General features: G+C 56.6%; 10 protein-coding genes across 10 annotated transcripts; 5 read left to right on the top strand and 5 right to left on the bottom strand.

Moving 5' to 3' along the window:
- Positions 1-277: 277 nt before the first annotated feature.
- Positions 278-655, top strand: PHSY_003448 (likely mitochondrial ribosomal protein; the record flags this gene model as incomplete). The annotated part of the gene is made up of 1 exon (XM_012334067.1): positions 278-655. The coding sequence occupies one exon, from the start codon at positions 278-280 to the stop codon at positions 653-655; it is 378 nt and encodes a 125-aa protein (XP_012189457.1).
- A 401-nt stretch (positions 656-1,056) lies between these two features.
- On the top strand, positions 1,057-3,456 carry PHSY_003449 (protein transport protein; the record flags this gene model as incomplete). The annotated part of the gene is made up of 1 exon (XM_012334068.1): positions 1,057-3,456. One exon carries the CDS (start codon positions 1,057-1,059, stop codon positions 3,454-3,456), a length of 2,400 nt encoding a protein of 799 aa, XP_012189458.1.
- Positions 3,457-3,613: 157 nt separating this feature from the next.
- PHSY_003450 (alpha-galactosidase) lies at positions 3,614-4,777 on the bottom strand (the record flags this gene model as incomplete). Its single annotated transcript, XM_012334069.1, has 1 exon — positions 3,614-4,777. The coding sequence occupies one exon, from the start codon at positions 4,775-4,777 to the stop codon at positions 3,614-3,616; it is 1,164 nt and encodes a 387-aa protein (XP_012189459.1).
- Positions 4,778-5,223: 446 nt separating this feature from the next.
- PHSY_003451 (desaturase) lies at positions 5,224-6,572 on the bottom strand (the record flags this gene model as incomplete). The annotated part of the gene is made up of 2 exons (XM_012334070.1): positions 5,224-6,156; positions 6,546-6,572. 2 exons carry the CDS (start codon positions 6,570-6,572, stop codon positions 5,224-5,226), a joined length of 960 nt encoding a protein of 319 aa, XP_012189460.1.
- A 294-nt stretch (positions 6,573-6,866) lies between these two features.
- On the top strand, positions 6,867-9,864 carry PHSY_003452 (leucine carboxyl methyltransferase; the record flags this gene model as incomplete). Its single annotated transcript, XM_012334071.1, has 4 exons — positions 6,867-6,995; positions 7,259-8,596; positions 9,257-9,446; positions 9,695-9,864. The coding sequence occupies 4 exons, from the start codon at positions 6,867-6,869 to the stop codon at positions 9,862-9,864; spliced, it is 1,827 nt and encodes a 608-aa protein (XP_012189461.1).
- An 846-nt stretch (positions 9,865-10,710) lies between these two features.
- Positions 10,711-11,097, bottom strand: PHSY_003453 (hypothetical protein; the record flags this gene model as incomplete). Its single annotated transcript, XM_012334072.1, has 1 exon — positions 10,711-11,097. The coding sequence occupies one exon, from the start codon at positions 11,095-11,097 to the stop codon at positions 10,711-10,713; it is 387 nt and encodes a 128-aa protein (XP_012189462.1).
- Positions 11,098-11,677: 580 nt separating this feature from the next.
- PHSY_003454 (hypothetical protein) lies at positions 11,678-11,926 on the top strand (the record flags this gene model as incomplete). Its single annotated transcript, XM_012334073.1, has 1 exon — positions 11,678-11,926. One exon carries the CDS (start codon positions 11,678-11,680, stop codon positions 11,924-11,926), a length of 249 nt encoding a protein of 82 aa, XP_012189463.1.
- A 201-nt stretch (positions 11,927-12,127) lies between these two features.
- PHSY_003455 (hypothetical protein) lies at positions 12,128-15,407 on the bottom strand (the record flags this gene model as incomplete). The annotated part of the gene is made up of 3 exons (XM_012334074.1): positions 12,128-12,353; positions 14,762-15,048; positions 15,285-15,407. The coding sequence occupies 3 exons, from the start codon at positions 15,405-15,407 to the stop codon at positions 12,128-12,130; spliced, it is 636 nt and encodes a 211-aa protein (XP_012189464.1).
- An 80-nt stretch (positions 15,408-15,487) lies between these two features.
- PHSY_003456 (hypothetical protein) lies at positions 15,488-18,007 on the top strand (the record flags this gene model as incomplete). The annotated part of the gene is made up of 1 exon (XM_012334075.1): positions 15,488-18,007. One exon carries the CDS (start codon positions 15,488-15,490, stop codon positions 18,005-18,007), a length of 2,520 nt encoding a protein of 839 aa, XP_012189465.1.
- Positions 18,008-18,379: 372 nt separating this feature from the next.
- Positions 18,380-21,310, bottom strand: PHSY_003457 (hypothetical protein; the record flags this gene model as incomplete). Its single annotated transcript, XM_012334076.1, has 1 exon — positions 18,380-21,310. The coding sequence occupies one exon, from the start codon at positions 21,308-21,310 to the stop codon at positions 18,380-18,382; it is 2,931 nt and encodes a 976-aa protein (XP_012189466.1).
- Positions 21,311-21,476: the final 166 nt, after the last annotated feature.

The following is a 21,476-nucleotide window of genomic DNA, read 5'->3' on the forward strand; positions in this document are numbered from 1 at the left end:
CGAGGCAGCGTGACAAGCGATGACTAATCAAGGTGCTTTTTACGCTGAGCGACGCTCTGAACAAATTCTGGAATTCTCATTTCCTTGCCTCGTCTAACAGCTTTTGCTCAACACCATCATCTCCTCTTCCGCACCATCATCCTTGGTTCTCAAATCAGGGCCCTTGACCAGACGACTGCATTTCAGCTGCTGCTACCACTAGTGCCATCATCACCTCCCGAAGGAACCTGCAGACACAACACAGACACAGACGCCTAGACGCAAGCGTAACCCCATCATGGTCGTGCAAACAATCGAGGGCATCGTCACAAAAGCCGGCGTCATGGCGAAAACAGTCACAGTCACAGTCGAGCGTCGATTGATACACCCCAAACTCCTCAAGCCCTACATCCGCCACAAAAAGTATCTGGTGCACGATGAAGCCGATTCGCTTTCTGTAGGAGACAAGATCATCGCTTCAGCATGCAGACCGCTTTCAGCACGCAAGCGCTTCACCCTCTTTGACAAGGTCGGCACAGAGGCCGAAGCAGAGGCTCGCAGGGCAAAAGCGGAGAGCTTCATGTCGGCAGAGGACAAGGAGAAGATCCGCATCGAGCAGTTGGTCAAGGACGAGATTGCAAAACGCGCCGGCGGAAGCGGGTCGAAGCAGGCCTGATACTGTTCCTTAGCCACAACGTCCATCCCCTGTCCCGACTTCCATTCGAGCGCTATTGACGCTCTTGTACTATAATCTCCCACGCTCTTGTCATGTACGAATCGCACATCTCTCGTATGCGAGTATCCCTCTCACCAGAGACATTCCATGATGAAGGGTGGTCAGTCACACATGCCGAATCGTTTTTCCGGCGAGCATGTCTGATTAGCACGAGTTAACACTTTGCCGCTTTCACGCGTCACGCGCGGCTAATTTTCGACTGTTGATCTCGGCAAGCAATCGGACACGCTCCGACCGGTTCATGCACGAGCCTCGTCTAGGACTGCACCACCCACTCCTCGTCAAGCCTTGTCTCTTCACCATCACCTTCCCCTACGCACTTCTTCTCGTGGAAAGAAACGATGGACAGCAAAGCTGGAAGAGACGACGACGTCGCTGGTCGAGCGTCCTCGACACGTCAACTCGGGCCCGGCGGCGATAACAATACACTCCAACTGCCTCCGTCCCACTCGTCTCTCTCGGTGCGCAGCGATTACGACGATGCCAGCAGTGCCGGTTACATGACTGCCTCTTCCAGTCGCGTCTCCCAACTAGACTCCGAGCCGCTCACTGCGCTGCCTCGTATCAACTTCGAATCCATGCAATCGTCGACGCCGAGAAAGGGTTCCAGCCCAGCAAGCAGTCCTTCGGTAGACTCGATCAAAGGCGGAGACAGCAGCAGCGGCAACACCAGTCAGGCCAACATGACAAGTCTCAGCTCAGTGACTACATTCGTTCCGAGTACGCTTTCAGACCACGAGTCGTCGTCCGAGGACGATGATGACAACCTGCTATCCGAGACTGACAAAGATACTGCTCGAGTGAGCACCGACTCTGACTTCGTCCCAAGCTATGACTTTGACCTCCGCGATGCACACGAACGCACCATGTACGCACATCACGGCGAAGACGATGACCAAGATCATGCAACCGATGGGACGAACGACGATCAGACGCTCACTCTCCGCGAAGGCGATGTCATCACCGTCAGCCACTCCCATTCCACCAGCATCAACGCCTACTTCGACTCAACACCTCATTCGCGATCCACATCACAACACGGCTCCTCTTCCCCGCGCGAAGCGCATTCTCACCACAATTCGTCCTTTTCCGTGAGCCTGTCCTCCTCATGGCCCTCTCTCGCACTCCCTCCGTCCGCAGTCAAACTTCACCGCAAGAGGCGCAGCATCCTCGTGCGTCTGCTCAAAACATGGGAGGGTCGAGAACAAGTCCTACATCTCACCCACTCTCTCGTCCTCCTGTTCTACTCATCTCTCGATCATCCTGTACCGCAGACTTATCGCGGTGCGCTGCTCCGACCAGCTGGCACCGTACTAGCCATGTCCTTTCCCAAGCCGGTCCGCGTAGCCCTCATGCAGCGCATCTACACCACCGCGGAGGGGATCGACAACTTCCGTCGCGTCATCCTCATCGCTCGCTGGGTCACCTCCGCCACAGAATCCGTCATGGAGCATTGGCAGCACAGACAGGATCACAAACGACAGCTGAAGCGCGCAGCTGAATTAGCGGAAAGAGAGCAGTTGGAGATCAAGCTGACGGGCGATGAACCGATCGACACGGAGTCGGATCACGTGGAAGCGGGATTGAGTTGGCTGCAGCCTCCCAGCATCTCACCTTTGGATGCGAATAGGGATGGTGGGAAGGAGGGAGGAGAGCAGAGTTTCGCGAGGGCACCGGCGGCAAAACTGGGTAAGATGACGGGGAGAGGAGATGCTACGGGTGCGGTGGGTGCTGATGTTGCTGAAAATGCTGACGAGGAAAAGCACGACTCGGGAGCGGTCGGAAAGGCGACCCAGGCTCCCGCGAGTAGGGCGAGTAGTGCATTGGCTCGAGTGTGGGCGAGCCTGTGGCGACTATCACATCTGGAAGCAGCAGCGGAGTCGCTAGCGACCATCGGCGAAGCTTGCGAGACTGCAGCAGTCTTGGCGGGAGGTGGAATGTTCTGGCGAGCCGTGGGAATCCAACGTCTCGGCTTACCGTTCCTGTCACGGCGACGAAGACAAGGCATTGAACGGTTGGGAATCGTGCTGTCTCTCTGTTCGGTGCTGCTCAGCCTACTGGTTCTGAGGATGGAACGCAAAGCGCTCAGGTCAGAACTCCGATCGGCGCACCGAAGGATTATTCGCGCCAACGACAAGCTCGGATGGTCAACAGATGTGGCGGGGATCACCATCGATCGTGATCAGGCGATGTCGCATCGCAAACGAGATCCTTCCGTCGGATCCCGGTCCAGAACGAGAAGCGGAGATCAGCCGCTCGAGTTGCTGGGTGCAGACATGCAGGCTGTAGCACGCGATCTCGATGACCAGGAAGAAGTTTCCTCGTCTTCGAGCCTATCGCGATCAGATTCTAACCTTTCCGATGACTGGACCGTCGTACCCGACGTCGACGACACACACCCGCATCCCTCCGCTTCCCGTCTCTACTCCGAACACCTCCCACATCGACGCTCCCACCGCCGTCATCACCATCAACACTCGTCAGCGAAACCGCTCGACATCTCCTCACTCCTCAAATCAACCGAACGTTCGCTGCTTCGAGCCGAATCCGACCTTCGCAAGACTAGACGTCGGATCCAACTCAAGTTCTGGGAGAAAATCGCAAACTGGTCCGAAGCCATCTTCCTCAGCTACGAAGCTGCCTACCCTCACGTCGACAAGGACGGCGTTGAAGGTTGGACTGGGTTGGTGGCGAGCGGCATTAGATTGTCGAGTTTGTGGAGGCAGATTAGCTGGAATTGAACAGGCTTGTAGCTGTGGAGTTCTGGCTTTCCTGATAAAAGTGCGTCCGTGAAAGTCTGTGCGAGATTGTCTGTTCGTGCGTGGTGAGGAGGCTTAGGTGCGATTCCATGTTTATATTTCCGGTTCAAGAAGAGAATTCGATGGCGTTCAACTGGCTCTAGTTGCCTTTGGGCAGCGCCAGCCACGCCAACAACCCAACCAACAATCCCGAGATCTTTTCCTGTGGTGTGTGGAAGTAGATCGCCGTGTTCAAAAGCATCCAGCTCCACAGCCCTACCAACGCCACGCTCGCGCCGACCGCTGCATACGCCTTGGCATCCCACCTCGTCCTCGCAACATCCACCGTCACCTTGTTCGGGAACAAGATCCTCCCAATCGCCGACCTTCCAAGGAGCGCCGCCAGATACGGAGCGACATCTTCCAACAGCAAAAGCGACGAGAGGACCATGATGAACGTATGCCCTGAAATGTCGTGACCTCCCTTCCACATGGCACGGATGCTCTTGGACGTTTTCAGCGTAGCAGCCGAGTTGGAAGAGAACAGAGCTGGATGGGAGGAGCTGGAGAGCGGAGTGCGTGTTCGACAGTAGAGGTCCTCGACGGGCGATTGGCCCGGGTTGCTGCTGGGAACGCACACGGCGCCTGTTGCGGTGAGGATGCGTTCCGAGAGAGGTGGACCGAAGAACCAGTTAGCAAATAGCAACCAGGCGGAGGTAGCGATCATGTACCGCAGCACAGGGATCGACACGGGGCTCGTGATGGTGGCTTGAGCTGCAGCTGCTTCAGTAGCAGAAGAGGCATCGTCTTGCTTCTTGTGGTCGACACGAGCGCCGACGCGTGCAGATGCTCGAGAAGGTGCGGCTCCCACTGTACTCGTCGGCGTCGCTGACCCAGAAGCAGGTGCCAACCTGAGCAGGAACAACTGCAAGAGCCAGGCGATCGTCGTCCACAGCCAAGCCTTCTTGACAAAGATCTGGTTGACAATGTTTTTACGATTCGCCCAGTAGTTCAGCGCATGATGAGGAGGAAGCAAGATGCTCGGAGGGATGGGTCCGAGGTTCGTGCTTCCCTCTACTCCGTTTTGAATGGGAGCAGGTGCTACCGCTGCACCGGGAAGCGTCGCCGGGAACTGCGAGTCCGAGCTGGCGGAGAGACCGGAAGAGATGCGTACATTCTGAAGGTGCGTACCGTAGACGACGCTGTAGGCGGTGCCGAGGATGACGATCGAGGTGAGATACAGAGCAAAAGCGAGATGATGCAGTTGGAGACCCAGAGGCAGCTTGGATCGCCGCCGTTGTTGGGTTGCGGTGAGAGTGCTCATGATTTAGGTTTAGAGGGTTTGGTGGTGGTGAGGAGGCAACGTAGAGCTTCGCAACCACGCTCGCTCAAGGTTGGATGCGGATGCGGATGCGGAATGTTTGCGATTGAGGACGTGCGAGATTTTGAAGCGGCAGATCCGCGTCATGACACCAGATCGCTTCCAAGCCACACACTCAGCCATGTGGAGGTCGATCCTGTACTGGCCTGCAACGGCCATTTTTTTCGCACCGACATTTCGCGTTTTGACGCTTCCACGTTGCAATGACATTTCAAGCAGCGACCCGGCATCAATCACGACGCAAGGAACACAGACTCAGTGGAACAGATCGACGAGAATACATTAAACATATAACGATGCAAATAGAAAACACAGAGATCAGACAAATGCGAGGCAGAAACTGCGGAACTGGCGACGAACAAGGACGGGATCAGCGTGATGGCGCACTTCTACTGCTTCTGAGCAGCTGGATCCGTGATGGCGAGAACGCGGACCTCGATCGACCAGCGAGGCTCGGCGTCCTTGGGCGTGGTCGGATCGTCGAAAGCGGTGTGCGGAGTTCTGGTCTCGCTGGCAGAGTCGTAGCACTTGAGCAGGATAGCCTCGTCGATGCCGAGTCCGCTCTTGTAGTACCAGCGATGCTCCGGGTTCGAGTAGATGGCCAGCGTCTGACCCGTCCAGGTCGGATACCTGAGCTCGGATTCGATCCAGTCCTTAGGCTTGCCGTTCTCGCCTCTCGATACGGTACGGCTGTCCGCCACGGCCAACGGCGTATCCCACGCGTGTCCGCGGAGCGGTCGCCAGAGGTTGATCAGTTGAGCGTGCAGTTCACCGCGTTTGACCTTGTCGAGTGTCTCCTGGCCAAGGTGCTTGAGCACTCGGTTCTCCCCCGCCCATCGGCTCTGATCCGAATGGGCCATAGGGACCGGCTTGCGCGTATCAGCCGTTTCGGGCAGCTCCTCCTCTTCCTGCGATCGGCGCTTCCTCACCGTGTGATCAAAGATGAAGGTCGAAGTGACGCCGAGCTTATCCTTGAAGATGCGGTCGATGTCGGCATAGTACTCCGATTCGATCCACTGCGCGTCTTCCCACTTGTGCTCCTTCCATCCCTGCTCTGTTTCGGGAGAGCCGAAGCCTTCGATGATCTCAAAGCCAGCCTGACGCACGTTGAAGCCAGCACGTTCTCGGTCGGCGGGCGTGGTACCGCGAAGATCGGTGATGTCCACCGTCGGTGAATCGTAGACGTGATTGTTCTGCTTGCCATCTGGAGTCTGGTACAGCGCGGTGAACGGCTTCTCCACCGTGCGGGACATGTAGTTGATCTTGGCGGCCACCTTGCGTGTGCCGGGGATCTGCAAGGTGATAGGGTCCGAGGTCTCGACCTGCGTGGTAGTTGTTGTTGACGACATTGTGCAAGCTCGCTTTACTGGTGCAGAGGAGATGCGCGTTGATGGAGGAAGCGGGGTTGAGAGTGAGCGAAGAGGATATGAACTCTTTATATCCTTTCGTAAGGCCAATGCTGAGCCACGAGCAAAGCGTTGCGCGCACGCCTTGCTGCTCGTCAATCAAGTAGCTTCTCCACGGCGATTGAACGTTTTGAACGCTTATAAGCAGCACAGCGAATCACGGCATCGGCAAACAAAGTTACGAGCCGGGTTTTCGCACTTAAGCGCAAGCTACCGTCTTGGTCGGCTATCAATAAGCTATGCAAGAATCGAAGGGGATGAGCGGGGTAAAAACGTAATAATGCCGTCACCCTGTTGCCACGCACCGGTCGAAAAAGCCGCGATGGCGCCATCGGTCGCCCGATGTCCTATTAGTCGACGCCATTGGAGTGACTAAACTCCGCAGGTAAGTCACCGCCATCGGTCACTGCTCTTACATCCGCTGCCCGATCGATACCTTTTCGTTTCCGTTTTCCCTTTCCGTTGGAAAGCAGCAAGAAAGATACATTGCCGGAACTTCTGCATCTTTGGTCATCGCATCGACCCAAGCCCGGATTCGTGGCAAAGGCCCAGCTCGGTTCCTTCCTTCCTTGACAGCTCTTTTCTTCGGGCCGTGGCAGGTCTGATTTTCGTCTCCGACCAGCCACATGGTTCGACGCCCGAGAACGTTCCCGAATGCGCTATCTGATGCTTCTGGGTGGGTTCGCTCGGCTGTTCCGACACTGCGGGCCCATAGCAATGAAGCTCGCACCTCCCTTAACATGAGCCACGTCGATGTACATTATCGTGAGCATAACAACTTTTTAGTGCTGTGATGATAGCTGTCTTTCCGCGCCGCTTTGCCGCAGAAACACACAGACAGGTCTCCTTTGATGACGGCAGTTGGGAGGGCATCGAGCCGAATCTCCGAACCGCGCCCAGATCGGGAAGCAGATCTGGAGTTGGACCCTGAAATTGCAGATGAGTCTTCCTCCACTCCTTCCGCACAGACACACGCCAAAACTCAACTTCGTGTTGTTCTCTAGCATCTTTCTTGCAGGCCACACCATCGCAGATCCGGCTGCGAACACGGTGCCGCCATACAACAATGAAGCAAGACATGCCTTTGCGAGATCCTTTCGCGACCGAGGTTGATTCGACCCTGCAAGCAGCCGGCCGTCCGCCGCAACGCTCTTCAAGACCCGGTCAAGCTCCGTTGCGCAATGTCGATGAGTCATTCCACACGCAGCCATCGCGACCAGCGCCATCGCTAGGTGCACCTCGGCTTGTAGCAGCGGAAGCCACAGCTAGGGATCGAGCAATGGCAAGCCCAAGCTGCGATGTTTCCGCTCCATCACTTGGTCTTTCGCTTGGTGTGCCGCGCGGCCGGGCCAAAGCCAATGTAGGTCAAGCCGACGACTCGGCTGTCGTCGCTGGACCATTGAAGCAAGCAGATGACGCTGTTCGCAACACCGACTCCGATGCCCTCCTTTCGCGTCTCTCGGCTCTCAAGATGGGCTACCTGCCCTCCGAACCCTTCACACAGGAGTTCTCCGCCTCGTCACCGTCCAGTAGCGGACACCCGACGGCTCGCTCCAGCTTCCCGCAGTTACATCAGCCCGGTGCTTCGACACGAAGATCTCCGCTCATCAACATCGGCACCTATCTGAGATGCTCCACCATCGACGCCGAAGTAGAGTCATTCCTGCAACATGGTGATGGAAAGAAGCAGATCATCTCGATTGGCGCAGGCAGCGACAGCCGCTACTGGCGCATCATGGCGAATGTCAACCTGTCCGAACGCTTGCATCACTATGTCGAGATCGACTTTGCCGAGAACGCCAATCAGAAGCTCTCACGTATCCTGAGAAGCTCCGTACTGCGAGCTTCTCTGGACGCAGATACGAACGTTCAGGGCGTACCGCTCACCGAACTCCCTCAGCCGCATGTGGAGAGCCGAACAGATTCTAAGCGCTTCGACGTGATTCGCTCGTCCAAATACTCCCTTCTCGCTGCGGACGTGCGAAATCTCTATGCCGACATTCCTCCGTCTGAGCGTATCGACCTCGAACAGCTTCTAGGCTCGGCAAGTACGGGATTGGATCAAACACTGCCGACACTCATCCTCTTCGAGTGCGTTCTGGCCTACATCGCACCCGACAAAGCCGACTGGCTGATCAAGACTCTCGGTCAACGATTCACAGACATCCAAGCGCTGAGCTACGACATCGCTCTCGCAGGGGATGCATCTGATTCAGCACCCACAAGAAGCGGCCTCGGTCGGGCCGACGATATCGACACAGCCGGAAAAGCCGATATCTTCACATCTGCCAAGACTGCATCACAATCTCCTGCACCGCCATCACGCTTTGGCAAAGTGATGGTGCAGAATCTCGAGGTAAGTCGAGCTCGATAATGGCTCTTCTAGGCACAAGAAGTAGCTGACGTGTTTCTTCTACTTTTGACTCGGGGCCTCCGTAATGCGATAGATGCGCAATCTCTCCTTGCCAGGAGCCAGAGCCTATCCAACCATCAGTGCTCAGAGTCAACGCTTCGCTCAGGCTTGGTCTGCCTCATCAACGTCCCGAGGACGTGCACAGGCTTTGCAAGTGAAGGTGTCGGGCAGGAGCCTCTTTTCGATCTGGTCGGCTTTGGAAGCGGATCAAAGGTCCAGGTGAGTGCTGTTTCGCCGTCAAAACTCGGATTCGTTGATGCGTGCTGACACGTTCTACGCTTGTCTACCGTGTACATCCTGACAGACTGTCAAGGCTCGAAGGATTGGACGAGGTTGAAGAGATTGACATGCTTCTTCGGCACTATTGCATCGTTCTGGCGCGGCGGGAGCGATAGCTTCACTTTCTCTGTACAAAGACTTTCCCTCGACATCTACATGGATGTACCGCTCGATGACGCGCGCTACGCGCGCTCCTACAGCATCTAGGACCCAAGAGTCAGGGCCGCATCGGTCGAATGGTCGCCGACTGCCCAGATGATACTTTCTCGTTAGCTGCAGCAGCCGCCAAAGCTCTTCTTCTTGTCGCCTTGGCAGTCTGCATAGTACACTATTCGGCTTTCCATCATTCGAAGCAGCGCGATCGGCATCGGCGAACATCGATCAGAAACGATCCCAGGAATCTGGACCTGGTCGGGTAAGACCTGTCATGGCTTCCATCCGAAGCTAGACCGAGGTCGGAATATCATTGTCGGAGATGCAGACTCGCTCACTCACTCCGACTTCGCTCGAGAGGGTGTGCTCTTGTGGGAAATGGCCCTACAAAAGTGGCAGTGGAGGGAAAGGTGACGAACAGTTCCCTGCGCTGATGGATGCTGTGCTGGCTAGTAGCCAGATTCGGCCCCTTCCCGCGATCGATTCGTTTCTAGCCTTGCTGACCGATCGTCAGAGCCTCATGACGAAGTCACACTCAGATCGTCTCGAGCAGCTCACGGCCGATGTCTCGAATGTTGATTGCTTCCGTTCCCGACCATCGTAAGCCAGATCGCATCGTCCCGAGAACCCGGTTACGACGCATTGCGACGATGACCATCCTGTCCCACCGGCGAGTGCTGAAGCACCGGCGAGTCGTCTCCCATCCAGGACCTGCAATCGAACACGTCGGCCAACACAATGTCCGACTCGCCGAGCCATCTTTCTTGCACCTGCTATAGTGAATTCTCTGCTGACATAAGGCACTTCCGACAGACAATGGGAGCCAGAAAGGAGAACAATACGCTCGATCGGCGCGACCCACCACGGAATCCCTTTGTCTCCAACTCCAATTGTTCAAGGACCAAAATGGCAACGGAGCTAGCCAAACCAGCGACGAAGTTGTAAGAAACAATCGCCTGAGAGGGACAGCGGTCAAACACCTTCGACTTCCACCAGCGGACGCTCCGACAATTCGAGCGATACAATGCCATTGTCTCGGAAACGGGTTTCTCGCGACGGAAAGGTGCAAAAATCGCTCCGTGGCCCCCCCGACGGATCGCAGCTGCATAGAATCGGCAAATAAGTTGACCGACGAGATGGAACCTCCGAAGAACCGACGGACGGACTTTGAATCCCAGTCACGCCTCTGGTACAATGAGCAAACAGCAGTGTGAGCAGCCTTGGCAAAATCGGCCCGAGAACGGCTCGGACGTCCGGATTCGAGGCACATGACCGAGTCGAGGAGACACGACATTCCCGGACGACTTCAATTGTGATGCAACTGACTCACGTTATCATTGTGCTAGCGTACGTATTCGGGCGGCGCTTTATTAATAAGTAATGCTTTCGGCAAGCGGAGGAAGCAAGGAAGCAAGGGAAACTTCGGTTCGGGGGACGGGAGCCTCACAAATTCGCAGCATGAAACGCGAGATGTGTGATGCCGAAATTTGACTCTCCGACTAGCCACGATTTGATCACGAGCTGGAACGCTAGCTGAGTTTCGGCGGCTGACCTTTTCGGACCCATTTGCGCTCTATCCATGCTTCTCGGCTCGAGGCTCCCAGAACCTGGACATGCTACAAAGGCTAGCTCTGGCTGTTCGATGCCACAGCCGAAGTTTCATGCATGCCAGTTGCGAGGGCTGCGTCCCCGCCTTCGTCGTCCTTCGCGTTGCCGCACGCATTACCGTGCGTGCATCTGGGCCCCTCCTCGTTTGCTCCCATTGAGCCTTGCAGCCGCTCGTGCAGAACTTTGACGAGCAAGCGTGTCTGCCGTCCGCTGCTTGAAGTGGGTGTGAAGCGGAGAGGAAGGCCAGAGTCTTTCCTTGTCTTATCTTGTCGAACAGCGTGGATGTCGGTGCGGTGTGCCGCAACATCGAGGCGCGGGTGCTGGGGCCCATTGACTATTGACGGCGTGGGTTGAACGCGATCCGACTCACTGATCGGAACTCTCCTCGCCCGGTGAGCTGGCATGAGGTGCAGCTCCTGGAGCAGCACAAAGCGCGGTCATCTCCGAGCGATCTTGATTGTGCGCGGTGCATATGGCTCAACACGAGGGCGACGTGCAGCCAGATTGCTACAAGCAGTCAGCCACTCCAGATGCATCGGTTCCCGACCGATTACGGGTGTGGAAAGTCGTTTGAAAGGGGGCCTCGCTTATGGATGGTTAAATCAAAGGTGCAGAGTTTCCCTGCGACGTTTTGGACCGCACATCCTAAATCGTGGAAAAATGCGGCCGACCCGAATCCTTCGTTGCTCTCATCTCCGTCTCTTGCAGCGGGAATTCCAAGAATGGAAAGGTGGCGCTGGCGGCGACGGAGCCGGACGGTCCATGTCGTTTCCGGGAATTCTGATCGGCTGCATCCGCGCATCTGTGCTCACATCTCCTATACGTTCGATGTGTCACGATTTCTCTTAACAACCACATACAGGTACGGGCACGGCCGGTACATCAGTAACCGAGGTGCCCCGAGCTGATCAGGATGCCTATACGATACGCTCATATCGAGGCTGCTTGCGGCAGGAGGACACGAGTGACAGCGTCGCAAAGACCATGTATGTTCAGACCGTCAGCGTGGCAGTGAGCGCGATCTTGACCAGCTCGCTCGTACAGAACCGGACATCCTCTCGAATTTGGAATCAGTGGGAGTTGGATTCTGCCCCGTTCTTGAGCGCAGGCTCGCGTGGCCCTCGGATGTCGTCCAGCCGACAACCTTGCCAGGCTGATCGGTACCCAAGTTTCTTTGAATATGACGCTTCTCGTGCTAACCCGCAGCTGCATCGCTATGTGCCGTATCAATAGCCGCGGCACGATCTGTCAACAATGGTCACGTTTCGGCAGACCTGCATTCTCTTCCGTGCTGCACATTTCTCGCTGTACGATCAAACCATCCGACCCGAGCTTCTCGCAAACACAGGTGTTGTCCCTCGTGCGCCTTGCATGCATCGGTGCGAGCTCGGTGCACATGCTGAAGCGAGATGCAGCCTTCTCGTACAGTACCCGCTAGCTCGCATTTACTGTACAACAGTCGGTCGACCTGGTCTGGCCTCCTCTTTTTGTTTCTCGCATGCGGTTGGCGCGCATTACCGAAGTCAAGCAGGATCGACTCCGATTCTCGAAATGTGCGTCTGTGCTTGTCGAGAATCGGAGACTCTTGAGCTGATCCTCCATTGCATCATGTTCGTCAGAAGGCCAAAGCCCATAGACGCAAATGCCGACGGAACTGAGCCTGAAAATCATGCAAGGAGCAGTCGGAACTGGCTCTGAGCCCATCTATCTCAGAAAGTCTCATGGGGGTCGGAGTCGTGCGAGCTAGCAAGGGACGAGATCCACAAGGGCTGTCGTCGCTGCACCGACGCGACAGGTACAGGCAGAGCGGGTAAAAAGAAAGGGAAGGGAAGAAGAAAATGGTGGGAGGTGGGAGGTGGGGGTGGCATAGATCTACGCTAGTGACCGAGGTGCAGCACATTCATCGGGCCTAGAACCGCAGCGCCGACTTTCCACGCCTTACACCCGCACTTGGTGCTGGTACGTTCTCGAAGTCGACTGGGCTGCCGAAGAGGAACGTGCCGAGTTCTTTGCATGAGGTATCACTACCGAATGCGAAACACAACCGACAGCCCCACTTCTGAACGCAGTAAAGGGTGTTCTGAGACTGCTCAGCGCAGCATCGTTGGTGGCTCGCCGTGACCCGTCACGCACTGCGAGCAGAGACCTGCAAATCTTTCTCGGCTCGGAGGGGCTCTTTGTTTTGCGAGAGCGCCGATCAATTCCGGTGGATTAGCGTCGGCAAAGCCGGGCATGAAGGATGTGTGCCGTTCCAGCCACATCTAAATTAGCTTCTTCTTGACCTTGTTTTGGTGGTAAAAATGTACTGTTTGGAAAAAAATAAATACATAAAAACTACATTATTGTGTCTGCTCCTGTCGTTCCGGCTCTTTGATCATATACTGTATTGCCTTACCAATCTGTACATGTCCTCGGCCAATCGCTGCCTCTCCGTAATTTGCGCCATAGCTCGTTCATCTCGAAGGCCGAACGCAGTATGCAAATTCGAATTGCAAATGCAGATCTCGAGAGATGTGAGCGGTGGACAGAAGCGAGCGCAACCTCTGGTCTGGTACAACGACAGTCACGTTGTGGACGACCCAATTTAGGCTGTGTTCCCTTGCGTCGGGTTCAGCTTGCCTTGATCTTCAGCTCGGATCGAGCTCACCTCTTTTTTCTCTCTCATTTATAATAATTTCGAAACCGTACCGTTTCGCCTTCCCCATGTTCAGACGGCCGAGGCCCGTGGATCGGATGTTCCCGTCAGACCTTCTGCCGTGTTTCTTCACTTTTGATTTTCCATCCAAGGCTCACCAGCTTCTTTCCTTCGTCCTGTGCTGTTCGGCACATGAAACTTGTGACCCAGACTCGTCTCTCTACTTCTCTCTCGCCAAGGCTTACCGCCTGCCACCTGAATGTAACATGTCTCGCCTCCGGTTTGCGGTTCGTCGACCGCGCTCCTCGGCAACTGGCAAGCTCGGTGTTCTTAGCGGGCGAGGTCCCGTCCGATGCCGATAAAGTCGTGGCCAGACGGTGGCTCGCGACAAGCTGTCGGTGCCCAACCCAGATCTGGGATCGTTTCCTGAGCTATGATGAGCCCCGACGTGCAAATCCGGTGCTTCCTCCTCGCCCTCGCTCACAGTCGGAACCTGCCTCTGCGTTCAGCTCATGCCGCGGCTGTTGCCTTGTAATCGTGCCCGTTACAGGACCTTGGGGGGATACCGGTCTCAAACTCTCGCTGTCCAGCAAAGACACAACAGGAACTGTACACAGTTCATGAGCCTCAATTGCGGGTGACATATCTGCTCGTAGATGCCGACTCAATTCGGAACGGCGCCTCCAGTCGCGGCATTCCTCGTCCTCGCGTGCTGTCTGCGCAACAATCTCGCTTGACCTATGCAGGAGGCACACATCGAGCATCCCCCTCGCCTATCCCTCCAGGGCGCATGATGGAATGACTCGGGAACGACCAACTTCACGGATGCTTCATCTTGCATTTCATCTCCGGCCCTCTTCTGTCCCTCTTGTCCCTTTGGCTGCTGCTCTTGCCTTCCGGGTCGAGGTGTTCCGAGGATGCAGCCTTGTCTCAGACCGCGTTTGTCCCTCGATGTCTGGTTCCTGCTTTATCTGCGTTTCCTGCCGCCCGGACAACGCCCGAAGTCCGCCTGTTGACTCGTTCTCGGTGTGCTGCTCGACGTCTTGTATCAACACCCGGTTCTCCATGGCATGAAACAATGAAGGCGACGAAACCCGGAGTTGTCGCATCCAGGTGTTGTCCTCTCCTCGATCCGTGCCTTTGCGCTCTTAAATTGTCGGAGAACTCTCATCGCTTCTGTCTTCCATGTGCAATCCGCATCAGTCCTATCTTCTTCTCCTTCTTGACGCTCGAGCAACATTCTCACCGCTCGAATTGGGACCGACAAAGTCCCCTCTTGTGCTACCACCATCGTCGAACCTTCAAAAGCAACCCCGCAGCTGACCCAGTCGTCTCGTTCCTGCTTCAATTGCATAGCGTTTGACCGACATCATACACTTGACTGTCAATCGCCATCAAGCACTTCCTATATCTCTTTCACACCGACGGCTCACCGTGCAGCTTCTCTCTCCGTGACGCTGCAGAGTTGTGCTGGTTGTCGGCGCAGCACAGGCATCAGCGCATCTCGGCCAGCGCTCGACTTAATAAGTCCGGCACGGCTTCCACTCGGTACCGGCTGAACTGATCTCAGCTCATCGAGCTCGGAACCTTGGTTTGATCCGACGCTGACTTCTTGTCTGCCCGCCTTCGGCTGCAACGCGCCGACATCGATTGGCCACTCGTGATTATAGGGTATCTGGATACTGACCACCAGGCCAATCTTCGCCGGTAGCAAGGTCCACTGCAACAATCACATTCTCTTTCGTCACTGCGGAACACGGGTCAAAACGCGATCTACAAGCACGCCACTTCTTCGGCTCTCCTTCTTCTCGTCTTCAGTTCAGCCTCTCGCTGGACCTGGCCACGGGACGAGCGGGCATCCGCGACGGTAAGTGGCACGTCGCTCGCGAAGGGCCCCGACGTTTGTCGATCACGTGTACGCGTGACCGCCATTCTCACTAGACACGTAGAGCATACGCATCCAAAACGGCACCACCAAAACCGTTTCCGAGCTGGCAAGGCAGGCGCGATCTGTCGAAGCTCGTCCGCATCAGGTCGTTCTGAGGCACCACATTTCATTCGGCGAGCAGGCCGTTGCATTCAACAGCATGCACCCGCACCGGCCGGCTTACGATTCTCACGCCGAGGAGGCTCCGAGGGCGGGACAGCGCCACTTCGATATGAGTGAGACGCTCGCCGGCTCCTCCGAACGTCGATTGCCCCGAATGCAAGCCTCGGGTCTGCCGCACGGTCACGTAGAGCCTCAGCTTCATCCCGGAGGCTTAGATTATGGCGACTCGCAGCGATACCGTCCCAAGTCGCCGTTTCTTTCACCGGCCTCGTCGCGTGATCATCCCCCTTTGCCGCTGCAATCTCAGCCGCACGACTATCGATCCCTTCCGTCAGCCTCTCGACGCTTGTCCGAGAATGCGCCCCTTTCGCTTTCCCATTCTCATCAAGATCGTGCCAACGGAGCCTATCAACCGACGCAATCAGATCCTCGCGACCGCAATCAGTACCGCGAACAACGCTCTCCTAACTTTCCCCCTCTACCACCGCGCGCTTCCACTTACGGGGCTTCACCCGAGGTTCGTCAACGTCATTATTACGAGCAATGGCACCACTCCTATCAGGAGCAGGGCTATCCGCGCCGGTCTAGCTCAGGTCTGTCACATACCCAGGCCTCCCAAGCTTACTCTCAGCATCCCAACCATCCTCTCGGAGACGCTCGCGGCGACGACGTTTCGAGGGTCCTGATGCGCCCCGGTCTGCCGTCTCCTAGTATCTCCGAAGGCCGTCGCGAACGACTTTCGCCGTCGAATGAGTACCGCAATCATGCGTCACTCTCTGTTGACAATGTCGAACGATCGAGCTACAGACATCCCGCCTCTGCTCACGACCGCCGCTACCAGCCCGATGAGTACCGCCATTCCCTGTCGCGTCCGTCGACTTCCACCTCTCCCAACGCTGCAGCCTACCCGTTGACAGCGACTCGATCCACTCCTGCCTCTTCCACGTCCACTTCTCGAAAGCGCAAGAAGCAGTTCAAGTACATGCTCGAGCACGAAGGCCCGGACCCCTCCTCAAAGACCACAGGCCTCGGGGGCGATGAGGAGGACCAGGATCGTGACCAACTCGATCAACTCGAGGCTGACCCTGAAGCCGAGAGCGCCCATAGACCCAAGGAAAGCAGGAAGAAGGTGAAGAAGGCTTGCATCTTCTGCAAGCGTAGCCACATGCCCTGCGAGGAGGCTCGCCCATGCAAACGCTGTGTCAAACGAGGGATCTCGCATCTGTGCAGAGATGCAGAGCCAGTCAATTCGTCTGGTGCCGCAAGCACTTCGACTCCGTCAACGAAGAGCAAATTTGGCGAGGCGCGCCAGCAGGCACGCGCGAGACGCCAGAAGCAGGACGGAGCGCGTCGCAGCAGCCATCACAATGCCGAGACCGAGTCGGAATCTGATCTCGAGAGTTTGGCTTCTTCGGCTGCCTCGTCGCTACCTCTCCATGCTGTCGTGGGCTCTCGTCGTCACGACATGAACGCTATGCCTGGTGCTGCTGCGCCAGATCCGGATGTGCGAACGAGCCTGTCCATCTCGACGCTGTTACGCCCTACCCAAGAGGAGCTGGTTCGTCGACCTGTTCAACGCTCGTCATCGCCGGGCCTCACCGCCGAAGAGCAGAAACAAGCTTGGAATAGAAGCATGGATCCTTCGACGCAGCACAAGATGAAGCGAATGCTGGAAGCAGGCCCTGCAGGTAAAGATCTCCGCGACATGTTCGCAGAGATGCCCACCTCATTGCTCATGACTCCAGCCACGGCAAATGGCCTCGATGTCAAGTCGATTCTGCGTCACTCATCGGCCGAACCGTACGGTCCGCCTGATCGACGCTCCAGCGACGAGAAAGATGACGAGAGGCAGAGGTCTCAACGTTCGCACTCGATTCCATCCTCCAGCGAAGAGCGTCACGCAGACGAAGCAGTCTTCAAGCTGCCCTCGCGCCCCAAGCATCTCCTGCAGGAGGAGGCGGCCACAACGTCCGAATTGCGCGGTGGACCTCCCACCTACTCGTACACCTACGGCTACGCCAAGCTGGCTCGATGGATGCACACGCGTTTCTCGCGTGCCAATTGCGAAAAGGTCGACCAGAGTCTCTCGATCATCCGACCCAAACTCATGGCGCTCTCGCGCAGTCTACCGGAGGAGGAACTCATCGGTGTCGAAGATTCCTTCTACCGTCTACTCGATTTCTACGTCACCAACGTGCTCGAGACCATCCCGATCCCCATGATCGTCGCCCGCCGGACGGGCGAGATCTACGCTGCAAACTCGCACGCATGCAAACTGTTCCAACTACCACCGTCTATCTTTCAAGGCGGACAGATCTGCCACTACCAGCTGGTCACCGAGAAGGACTGTGTGAACATGTGGGGCAAGTATGCGCAGGAGGCGCAGGGGATGTTGGACGTTCCGCCTAGCACGAGGGTGATGCTGGAGGTGGATCGGAGTTTGTTGATGTTCGATCGGCCTGGGTTGGATCCGCGGACGGGGGAGGTGGTGGAGGGGGAGTGTGAGGACGGAGGCGAGATGGTGGTGAGGAAGGAGGTGGTGGTGACGTTCGAGGCTAAGTTGAGCACGCATGGGCTGCCGTTCATGGTGACGGGGACGATCGTGCCTATCCCGGAGAAGGAGGAATAGGAGGGGGGCGGGGTAAGGAAGTCATACTAATGCTGTGTTTAATCAGACCACGTAGATTTGTGTTGGTCGTGTGGGTGTGGTTTGACCTCGGTGATGCGGTGAGAGAAAGAGTGAGGATGCGGCGAGGAAGGAACAGTGGGGTCAGTCTTTCGAGCGTCGTCATGGATCTCAGTGAATTCGGCGATTGTAAAATCTTGGTCACTGGTGCAAGCCATGCGTGGAGACTTGGAAGATCTGCGATTACTAAGAGTCATGTCAACACAGACGTCTGCTCTTGCGCAAAACTTTTTGAAGGTGACAGAAATCCATACGAATGGTCATTGCAGCAATACAAACAAACAAAATGCAAACAAGTTAGGCCCACGCAAGACACTACATAGCAGGGGTGAACTCCGCCGGAGCCTTTGCCAACATCCTCACCACATCCACCACCTGCGGAATTGCCGCCGCGATCAACAGGATCGCACCGAAGAGCACGAACGACAGACTCGCGATAGCCATGCACCTAGGTCGGGAGATGAGGCTGCTTGCGCCGATAGCGCCTGCCGTGCTGCCCATGGCGATACCGATGGTGAGGTAATCCTTCTGATCCGGGTGATCGCCGTCCTGGTCGGGTTGGAGGCGGAAGAGGCGGAAGAAGGGGTCTTTGAAGATGCTGATGAGGATGCCCGTGATGACGACGAGGACGACGGTGATGGATTCGTCCGCGCCGATGGTGAGGGAGAGTTCGATGGCGAGCGGGGTGGACATGAAGCGCGAGGCGAAGGCGAGGGCGCGTTCGGGAGCGATACCGATGACCGCTGCGATGGTCGGCCAGACGAAGAGCGAGAGCATCGAGCACGGGAGCAGCACGATGAGCATGTCCGTGAGGTGAAGCCAGAGATCCCATCGATAGCGATACATGGGGATGGCGAGCGAGACGATTCCCGCATCGAGCGTGGAAAAAAGCACATCGCCTGCGCCGATCACAGGACCAGTGTAGCCAGACAGAGCCCAGAGTACGGTGTACTTGGCATCGACAGAGTACGAGTTGAGTGTCCGACGCAGAGACCACCCTCGGATCTCACCGATCGCCCAGAGGATGAGAACGGTGGCGATGGAGGTGGTGAGGATAGGGTGGAGGTATCGACGGATGGGTGGGGGTACGAGGGTGATGGAGGCGAGGAACGTGATGAGGTTGACGCCGAGGAAGAGAGGGAGCGAGATGTCGATGAGGTAGAAGAGCGGGATGCCCGCGACGAGGACGACGCTGAAGACGAACCAGGGGATCGAGGTCCAGAGTCGCTCGATGAGGCGGTCGATCGCGTCCATCTCGGGCTCGGTGGCGACATCATCTTCCTCGGAAGCGCTCGACGTGGTGACGACCTGTTGCGAGGTGCTGTCGATCTTCTTTTCAGAGGTAACATCTGTGCGCTGTGCTTCGATGTCGTAACTGACAGTGTTGTCGCTACCTGCCTTGCTAGGTCTCGGAATCACCTCTCCAGCTTTTGAAATTGGAATCGAATAGGGAGCATCGCTAGCGCCGGTCTTCTCGTCACGACTGAGTCGGTTCGGCGTAGGCGCAACGAGTGTCGGCATGACGAGCGTCTCGATCTCGTCTCCCGATGCCTCGACCGACCTCCTGCCCGGATCACGGGGGTCTACGCCTTCGCTGTCTTCCACAAGCTGCACTCGCTTTGCTAACGAAGTTTCCGCCTCGTGCTCCGCAACTGCACTGGCACGTCTCTCGATCAGATCTTGTCTGGCCTGGAAGATGTACTCGTCGAACGTCGACGAGACCGTGTCCTCCTCCATAGTCCTCTCGAATCGACCAGGTTGCTGCGCCGCTGCAGAAGCGCTCTGCGGTCTCCTCGACGAAGCAGCGAGATGCTTCAGACCGCTACCCGTGCCCACGACAGCGGCACCGAATCTCCCCTTGGACGGCGCTCTGTCGTTGCCGGAACGAGGACGTTGTGCTCTCGAAGGAGACATGGAAACAGCATCTCTACCTCTCGCGCTGCCAGCAGCTGACTTTCCGATCCACGAACGAGCCAACGATCTGCTTCGTCCCAACTCTGGCCTCTCCGATGCATCCTGAGGTCGACCGCGTGCGAAGTACCCCGAATTGTGATGGTGCAGTCGATGGTTGTGCTGGAGTGCCGAACCTGGCCTCGGCGAATTAGGCGCCGAAGGGTTGAGCGGGTAGTGATGGTGATGTTCACGGAGGGGAGTGTGTGCGGTGGCGTAGGGATCACCCTGCTGACGAGCGGTCTCAAGCTGAACGTGTTCCAGCTGACGTCGTGCGTCTTGACGCTGGGAGGCGTTGCGTTGAACAGAAGCAGGTTTTTGAGTGAGCGCACGGGCAGTGTTGAGCGTCAAAGGTGCGGTGGCGATAGCAGTCATCCCGGAAAGACCGGTGGCGATACTTCCTAGCTTTTGTCCTCCGTGAAGTCTAACGGTGTTCTTTTGCTTGGAGCTAGAAGATGAGCCCAATGTGCTTTCGGTGTCAGCCTTGGCGATGAGACCTGGTGCAGCCGGAGCAGGGGTGATGTTGGACATGACTGCCACGAGGGTGGCTACACTGGCCCGTCGTTGTTCGTCGGCTCGTTTGATTTTGTTCTCCTTCCTGTCCTTCCTCTGCTGAAGCTTGTGCTTTGTGGAGTCCACTGCGTAACGGATCGCCTTGTGAAGCAGCACAGGGAAGATGAGACCCAAAAGCTGAGTCGCGGCGAAATAGCCTGTGATCAATCCGATCTCTTTTCCGTTGATGATCTCCCTCGCAGGGATCAAGATGAAACTCGGCGTGAACATGACCGACATGTACCGTAGACAGAAGTCACAAGGGGCTTCTAGTAAGGTCAACATAGGTTGGAGCAGTATCTTGCGTTGTGGCACGTCATCGTCCTCCTTCTCCGCCTCGCTGGTGTCAGGCGAGGACCGCCTTCGATCAGCCCATCCCTTGACGACTCTTGTAGAGGAAAGGTAGTCGAGCGCAAGGAGCAGCGCAAACAGGAAAACCATAGCAAGCACCGGACTAGGGAATCTAAATGGCGCTCGATCCATAGCCTGCTTTATCAGCCAGGTGAGGAAGAGCAGCGAAGTGATACCGACCGGCACGTGGACCCAATTCGTGAAGAGGTCTTTTCGTCTTTGTGGGTCGGTGAACATGAGGCGGAGGGCTAAGAACACGTGCGAGACGGATCGGATGCGGTCGACGTACGGTCTGTCATTGACGCATGCTTCGCACGTTTCGTTTGATAAGGCGTTGCTGCTGGTGGCGCTGCCACGTCTTGGTGAGACAGCTTGTTGTGGTGTGTTGGTCATAGTGCCTGATGTGGAGCGAGACGAGGTGGTTGATTGTATTGGAGGAGCTTGTGTGGAAGGTGCTGTTTGTGGGAGAGACTGAGTGTTCATGACGGCGACTGTGAAGGGGGGTGGGGGGAGCCTGCTGGCGGCGTGAATAGCTGTAAGGATGGTGGTGAGGAGGTGC

This window comes from Pseudozyma hubeiensis, assembly GCF_000403515.1.
Source record: "Pseudozyma hubeiensis SY62 DNA, scaffold: PHS36, whole genome shotgun sequence".
NCBI lineage: Eukaryota > Fungi > Basidiomycota > Ustilaginomycetes > Ustilaginales > Ustilaginaceae > Pseudozyma > Pseudozyma hubeiensis.